This window comes from Mobula birostris, chromosome 31, assembly GCF_030028105.1.
Source record: "Mobula birostris isolate sMobBir1 chromosome 31, sMobBir1.hap1, whole genome shotgun sequence".
In the NCBI taxonomy this organism is placed as follows: Eukaryota; Metazoa; Chordata; class Chondrichthyes; order Myliobatiformes; family Myliobatidae; genus Mobula; species Mobula birostris.
The window spans coordinates 3,571,206-3,579,926 of NC_092400.1; the positions used below are offsets into that span (position 1 = coordinate 3,571,206).

Below are 8,721 nucleotides of genomic sequence, written 5' to 3' on the forward strand. Positions count from 1 at the left end.
CAAAAAATGCTGGTGAACGCAGCAGGCCAGGCAGCATCTATAGGAAGAGGTACAGTCGACGTTTTGGGCTGAGACCCTTCGTCCTGACATCCTATATGGGTTTGACAAGGTGGATGTTGAGATGTTTTCTCCAGTAGTAAAGTCAGGAACAGAACTACCAGATAAATGACTGGTGGTTTAAAACTGAGGTGAGCAGACATCTTTTCTCGCAGAGGGCTGGGACTCTCTGGAGTTTTCTTCCCCGGAAGGAGGTGGAGTCAGATCTTTATATTTAAGGTGACAATAGGCACGTTTTTGAAAGCTTGAGGAACTGAGGGCTGTGGTGGACTGGTACAGACAATGAGCTATGTATGGCATCGCTCAGCCGTGATCATAGTGAAGGGAGGGCAGGCTTGAGGAGCCAAGGGACCTACCCTCGAACGTCCCACTGCCCTGTCAGCACTGCGGGGAGCTTTCTCATGGTCAATGTCTTCAGGGAGCTCCGTTATTCTCAGGCAAGCTGCAGTGGTCCTGACGTGCCAGCCACCCCATCACCATAACAGCTGATTCTGGACATCAAAAGGCATTTCCTCTTCACTGTGGGACCACAAGAAACATCCTGGAGAGTGGCATCAGGAGCTCCTGTGTATGATATTCTGGCGTCTGCACTGCCCTGGTGTTCTGCGACTCTCCAGAGGGATCTGGATGTTGTGTAGTTGGTTGTGAGCTCTATTACAAATGTAGCAGGAGATCAAATCACCAAAACAAATTTATCGTCAAGCCACGTAAATGTTACTATATACTACCCGAAGATTAATTTTCTTGCAGGCATTCACAGTAGAACAGAGAAATACAATGGAATCAATGAAAAACTGCACATAAAGGCTGACAATCAATGAGCGAACAAAGACAAACTGTACAAATTAAAAAAGAAGCAAATAAATGATACTGAGAACACGAACCGTGGAGGCCTTCAAAGTGAGTCCATGGGTTGTGCAACCAGTTCAGAGATGAGTTGAGCGAAGTTATCCACACTGGTTCAGGAGCCTGTTGGGTGTAGGGTAGTAACTATTGCTGAAGCTGGTGGTGTGGGTCACAAGGCTCCTGGAGATGGAAGACAAACAGGCAGAGGAGGTGACAGACAAGAAGGTTTGGAGGGATCCTGTCCTGGCAGTGTTGTTAGGACTTGTTGTAACCTGGAGATTCTCTGGAGGAGCCTGCTTCTCCTGCTTCAGGGCCTGGTATATAGTAAGACTAGGGACACGGATGGTTCTTCATGACATCTCCAGGCTGATGCTCTGTGGCCATGCTTCTGCTGCCCACAGCATAGTCCGTGACTCAAAGAACTTCACTCCAACCCCATGACCATTGTCCACAGTAATTCCTGTAAGTGTGCAGGAAGCTGACGCACATTCTGAAAAAGGAGCATTAGAGGCCTCTCCCTCTTCCAAGGCCCATTCCACCTTTCCCTCTCCACTAAACAGGTTCAGGTGTTCTGAGGTCCTTGCCACAGGGACATAATGGACTTTGGCTGCATTCCTGTGTGCATCTTGGAGACTTCATTGAGGAGAAATGTATGATGTATAGTGCAGCCTGCTTTTCCGATTTTCAGATTCAGATTTATTTATCACATGTGCATGGAAACATAGAGTGGAAAGTATCATTTACAATAACAGCTAACACAGCTAGGGACATGCTGCAGGCAGCCCGCAAGAGTTGCCACACATTCTGGTGCCAACATAGCATGCCCACAATGCCTGGTAGAACAATACAGAACACAGCAAGCAAAGAAAAAAGCAAGCCCTGTTCCTCCCTTCTACCCTCCTTCCTACTTACCCACACACACACAGACCATTCTCCAACTGCAGGGCAGACCTTCTGGTCTCCAGTCTCTGGCCATTGGGCTTCAACTTCTAGATTTCTGATTGACCTTCGGGCTTCAAATTATGTACTTCTGATCACCTTCGGGCTTCGATCTTCAATATCATCAAGTGATAATTCTTGCTCCGCCTCATATGCCCACTGAGCCATGTTTTTGGACACTGCCCTCAGAGAGCATCAGACACTCTCGCAGAACAACAATTTGGATAAAGACCCTTCAAAATAAAATTCAACATTGCAAACCAACATCAATTCTTAACAGCATCAGTAATCACCCAGGAGAGACCAGAAGATGCAAGAAATCCCCTCACATCCATCTGCACTGAACACAGCACACGAGAGCTGAATCATTGCAGTATTTCCTTTGATGTCTTCCTACAACATCTCAGTGCTTGCTGATGAGGGGGTACCTGGGTTGAGATTCTCCAAACAGCCTGTAACAGATTCTGCCTACACTCACAGAGCAGATAACCCTAGCTCATCTTGAGACATTGTGAAAGGGGCTTCAGCATTACTCTGGGTAGAAGCCAAATGACAGGCAGCTTGAAACTAAACTGTGCGTCCAACGGATTCTTTTATGATCCTTTGATGATTATCCTGAAAAGGCGATGCCTCAACAAGGCAGCATCCATCATTAAGAACTCTCACTACCCAGGACATGCCGTCTTCTCATTGCGGCCATTCGGGAAGATGTATAGCTCAAGTGATGCTATGTCTTAGTTTGGAGAAAACTAGAAGTCGAACCTTTGAACCTATGTTTGATTTTGAGAAAAGATGGGGTTCATTTGCTCGTTACTATCATTTGAGTTAATTGATAGATTTCCTCTACGATCTAATTGTAAATTTTTGGTACTTTTTTCTTCTTGCTGGCAGTTGATGTTTATCTTTAGAAGCTTTTTGTATGACGCGTGGCTCCGGGGTTGAACACCTAATGGTTTTTTTCCCTCACTTTTCTTTGGTTTATTAGGGTTTATTTTTCTTTTTTTTTGTCACCAAAATTTTTTTCAAACCTTAAAACAATGTTTTTTTTTCTTTTGAGACACTGTAAGTGTTGCCTACTTCAATGTCCTCTTGTTAATTTTGGATAATAATAATAATAAAAAGATTTGAAAAGAAAGAAAGTTGTACAAGACCCTAAAAACACACACAGAACATTTTTGGAACAGCTTTTCCCCTCTGATATCAGATTTCTGAACAGTCTATGAACCCATGGACACTATCACACTCATTTTTGCTCTGTTTGCAATATTTATTCAACTTGATTTTTACAGCATCCTTTCTAAACTCTGGCATTGAGTGCATGGAAATCCCAGGAGATCAGCAGTTTCAGAGATACTCAAACCATTGTATGGTGAAAGTCACTTAGATCACATTTCTTCCCCATTCTGATGTTTGGTCTGAACAACAACTGAGCCTCTTGACCTCTTTTATGCATTGAGTTGCTGCCACATGTTTGGCCGATTGGATATTGGCATTGACAAGCAGGAGTACAGGTGTACCTAATAAAGTGGCCACTGAGTGTGTGTATATAGCTCATTGTAATTTAGAGTATATTTTATATATATCATTGTGCTGTGGCCATAAAACAACTGATTTCACAACATGTCAGTGATATTAAACCTGGTTCAGCTTTGTTTATCAAACATGTTCCTGTGGATCGATCTAAGATTTGGTCAATGTGGAAAGTGACAATGAGAGATTGGCCATATATACACAGCTCACCCAGTGCTCCTGCTCCACCCCTCCTCTCCAGCTTAGATCTGAGCTCAGCACAGCTCAGTGGGCAGGGGAAGACAACTTGGTGGAAGTTCTGCCAAGAAATTCCACTGGCTTTAAGGATTTGCAGTGTGATCTGAGCTTCAACCTAAAACTGCAGACTCAGATGGGTCTTATCATTGTTAAGGTTTTAGGGAATATGAAACATCCAATGTCTAATCTTTATCTGGAGTGCACAAGTCAGCCCACCAGCTGGTGCAGGAGCACAAGCAGTCTGCCATCCTGATGAGGTCATATCACCTAAATAAAATGAAAGTAAACTCCTCCTGCATTTTAGCCCATCACAAGTACATACAGTATACTCGGCATTTACTGTAACCTACTAACACACACAAAATGTTGGAGGAATACAACATGTCAGGTAGCATCTATGAAAATGATAAATAATTGATGCTTCAGGCTGAGACATTCCATCAGGACAGACGACGGATCTTAGCCCGAAACATCGACTGTTTATTCCCAATCATATTTGCTGTCTGACCTGCTGAGTTCCTCTAGCATTTTGTGCATGCTGCTGAAGATTTCCACCATCTGAATCTCTTGCATCTATGATTTTCTGCAGTTTATTAGCCTGTTCCAAACTCTTGCTGAAGTGTGTTACTGTAGGGTGATGTAATACCATGTGTGTTGTTCAGAATAGAATCTTCTACATCGTTCACAAGCACTGTCATTGACTTGTTGAGTTCACTTTACGAGACGGTGTCTGATGCAGTGGAAGTAAAGGGCTGCAGATTTTGTGAAGCACAAAAAAAATGACACGTATTTTTTTCACAAAATCCTACAATACCAGGAAAAGCATACGTTTACTCTAAGTCAGTGTAAATATTCAAACACTGACTAGCTGGCCCTGGTGAATGTATATAACTTAACTGTCCACTGGGTTCAATTTGAATCCAACCTATTGCAGGTGGAAAATTGGCCACTAAAGGTATCAGGACAGGAGCCAATCAATCCCACGGAATATCCCTCAAGATCCAGAGTGGAGCTCCACATAAAAGGGTCCGATGAAATGGGATAGGATCTTCAATGCTCTTAGGCTGATTAATAATCTGCGGCCCTTACAGTGTGGTGTGATTATCATTCACATGGGCGTTCAGTCCTTTATGACATTGTTCTTTCTGTCAAACCTGTTAGATATCCTGAAGGAGTTAGATATGGCCCTTGTGGCTACGGGGATCAGGGGGTATGGAGGGAAGGCTGGGGCGGGGTTCTGAGTTGGATGATCAGCCATGACCATAATAAATGGCGGTGCAGGCTCGAAGGGCCGAATGGCCTACTCCTGCACCTATTTTCTATGTTTCTATGTTTCTATATGCTCTCTGAATGACAAGCCCTGGTGGGACTGTCTGTTGGGATATTTATCTCTGCAGATCATGGGAAGCTCCAGAGAATCCAGAAATACACTCCCAGATTGTTGTGTGGGCATTCAACACACTCACTTCAGAACACAGTCGAGTCTCATAAAGACATCCTTTATGAAGCAGCCCATCCACAAACTCATTAGCTGTTGTACCGTTATCCATAGTGATGAAGTGTTTTGAGAAGCTGGTGATGAAACATAACTCCTGCCTGAGAAGTGACTTGGATCTGCTCCAATTTGCCTTCCACAGGTCCACAGCAGATGCCATCTCACTGGTTCTTCACTCAACCCTGGAACATCTGAACTGCAAAGAAGCATGCATCAAGACATTCTTTATTGACTACAGCTCAGCTCCACCTTCTCAAAACTAATCCATAAGCTTCAAGACCTTGGCCTCAGTGTCCCTTTGTGCAATTGGGTCCTGGATTTCCTCATGCAGACTCCAGTCAATTGGGATTGGCAACAACATCTCCACAATCTCCATCAGCACAGGAGCACCACAAGGCTGTTTGTTTATCCCTCTGCTCTACCTGCTTTACACTCATGACTGTGAGGCTAAGCACAGCTCTAATGCCAGATACATGTTTGCTGTTGTAGGCTGAATCAAAGATGGTGATGACTCAGCAGAAAGGAGGAAATTGAAAATCTGGCAGAGTGGCGTCACAACAACAACCTCTCACTCAATGTCAGTAAGACCAAGCAGCTGCTTATTGACTTCAGGAGGAGGAAAGCAGAAGCCCATGAGCCAGTCCTCATTGGAGGATCAGAGATGTACAGCAGCTTCAAACTCCTCTGTGTTTTCATTTCGGAGGATCTGTCCTGAGCCCAGCACAAAAGAGCAATCACAAAGAAAGCACAGTGGCACCTTTACTTCCTTAGGAATTTACGAAGATTCAATATGATGAATAAACTCTTCTCAGGCTTCCAGACAGCTGCAAGTATCGATTTTAACCAACGTTTCAATGATAAACTCTGTTATCTTCATCAGGGATGATACCTGGGCGTGTTTAGACCGCTGGTATATATACTCCCGTCATCCATCCCTCCTGATTGGTTAGTGCTTATCCAATCAGGTTTCTGCTCTCCCACCTTGTTTACAATTTAATTCCAGTTCTTACTTAGAGCGAGGCCTTTGTCTTTGTTAAAATTCTTTTAGTCTAGCTTTGTTTCAATGGCTTCCTTCACCAGGCAGTCCCAAAAGCCACTGGCGCAGCACAGAAGCTTTGTGCCGTCACAATCAATCCTATGGCCATTGTGAATGCAATGTTCAGCTACTGCCGATTTCTCCAAGGAAAAAAGGCCAAGTTCATTCAACCTATAAGACATGCTCCCCAATCCAGACAACATCCTTGTAAATCTCCTCTGCACCATTTCTATGGTTTCCTGTGGAGTTTCTCTCCAATCTTTGATTGATCGTATCTTCCTAACTTTCATCCCTTGCTCCCACTCTTTAGTTTGAAATCCACTCTGCTTTTGGAGTTGTGTGGCTCACCATAGCACCGGTTTCTGTGTGGTCTGAATGCAAGGTTTCCTTATAGTACAGCTTCCTAGTCCTTTCCCCCTTCGCTGGTTCCAACGCCTCATCAGTTTTCACCACGCTTCAACTCTTTGACTTTTTTTTTACTCTATGCTAGTTTGCAGGTTGCTCGATTAATTTGCATTTAGATAACCAGCTTTGCTTGTCCTGCAGTTTACTCCATTGTTAAGCAAACAAGTTTTAGGGTTGTAACTGATAGCTTAAGTCCTTTAGTTATTCTTGGGCTGGATATGCTGGGACTTTCATCTCTGGAGCATAGGAGGCTTTGGGATGACCTCGTGGAAGTTTATAAAATTATGAGTGGTGTAAGATGGATGGTGACAGTCATTTTCCTGAGGGAACGGAGTCTAAAACTAGAGGGTGCAGATTTAAGTTGAGAGGGGAAAGATTTAAAGGGTGTCTGAGGGACACTATTTTCATACAGAGGTTTGAGGACATATTGAATGAGTTGCCAGGGAATATGGTAGAGGTGAGTACAATTACAATATTTATTAGATGGGCACACGGAGAGGAAAGGTTTAGAGGATAAGGACCAAATAGGACCAGCTCAGGTAGGCATCTTGAGCAGCATGGATGAGTTGGGCTGAAAGGCTCGTTTCCATGTTCTCTGACTGACAAATTTCTGGAATTCCCATGGTTGGAAACAGAGAAGTCAGTAGTTTACTATTGTGAAGAAAATAACATTAAGTCATAAATCTCCATGGAGATGGTGTAACCTACTTCACATTGTATATGGCCTTCAAATATACATCCACTAGTTAAGACAACATAAAACACAACATTTACCTGAAGATATTTTCTATCAGGTTTGTCGATCAAAACAAATTTTTAGCATGATATTAGATAAGCATTGATGCAAATTGAGAACCGAGAAGAACAGCTTCCTCATGACTTCCACTTGATCATTTCTACAGTGATCCAATGATCTCTGAGATAAGAAATTTCTCACTTCAATTACCTTTTCAGTTTTAGGCAAACAGTAAATAAATGCAAAATTGCAACAATTACTTCTCATTAGCTCATCTCTTTACTCCTAGTTAGCCACTCTCTTCAAATCTGTAATGGTATCAAACCTGCTGAAAGAGATCTCCGGGAAGGAAAAGTGCTGTTCAGATCGCCGCGTGTTTGACTTGGTTTTGTTAATCTTAACATCGTCCAATGGCTGTGAGCTAAATAAGAGTTAAGATTCCCCTTGACCTGCACCTGCAGCGCATTAAATACAACCGGACTGTAGAGTCACATAGTAATCGAGTCGTACCAGCTCCTTCAGCATGCTGCAGTCCGATTTCCACGCTCAGTCACCTGGTGCCGTGTGCAACAGCAACGCTCCCTGCTCGACTTTTAATATGTAAGCTGGTGTCAGTAACTTAAGAGCTCAATTGAGAAATTTGCCCCTGATGTAATACGTTACCTATGCAAAGGAATAACAGGCAATACGTTATATGCTCTGCTGCCTTCTTTAAAGAAGGTATGTGCTTGAATTGAAGAGGGTTCATGAGAATGATCCCAGTAATGAAAGGGTTAATGTATGAGGTCCATTTGATGACTCTGGGCCTATACCCGCTGGAGTTTAGAAGAATGAAGGGGGATCTCATTGAAACCTACTGAATATTGAAAGACCTAGATAGAATGGTCTTGGAGAGGCCGATAGGCTCTTCCTTAGTAAAGGCATCAAAGGTTGGGAGTAGAAGGCAGGAGGGTGTGGTTGAAAGGGAAAGTAATCAACCATGATAGAGCAGACTTGAATGGCCAAATGGCCTAATTCTGCTCCTACATTTCATGTCTTACCTCCTAAAGACTGACTCACTCTTTCCCTTGGGTGGGTGGAGGCTGAAATTAGTAGGGAAAGTTAAATTGGTTGGATGGGGGAATCTCATTGCTACCATCAGGAAGGAGGTGCAAGAGTCTGAAGACACACACTCAGTGCTTTAGGAACAGTTTCTTCTCCTCCACCATCGGCCTTCTGAAGGGTCCGTGAACCAATGAACACTACCTCACAGCACACATAACAATTGCTGGTGAACGCAGCAGGCCAGGCAGCATCTCTAGGAAGAGGTACAGTCGACGTTTTGGGCCGAGACCCTTCGTCAGGACTAACTGAAGGAAGAGCTAGTAAGAGATTTGAAAGTGGGAGGGGGAGGGGGAAGGGGAGATCTAAAATAATAGGAGAAGACAGGAGGGGGAGGGA

General features: G+C 43.7%; 1 protein-coding gene across 2 annotated transcripts in view; it reads right to left on the reverse strand.

The window, feature by feature from the left end:
- The window catches only part of LOC140190941 (solute carrier family 2, facilitated glucose transporter member 11-like), a 43,813-nt gene extending 35,927 nt beyond the window's left edge, over nt 1–7,886 (reverse strand). Inside the window, exon 1 of one of the 2 annotated variants that reach the window (XM_072247921.1) lies at nt 7,792–7,886. In XM_072247921.1, coding sequence (XP_072104022.1) covers nt 7,792–7,806 — 15 coding nt within the window. In that variant the 5' untranslated portion in view covers nt 7,807–7,886. Of the gene's footprint in view, nt 1–5,075; nt 5,291–7,791 lie in introns of those variants that run through there. The other variant, XM_072247920.1, reaches the window with a different exon arrangement.
- Between the last annotated feature and the right edge of the window lie 835 nt (nt 7,887–8,721).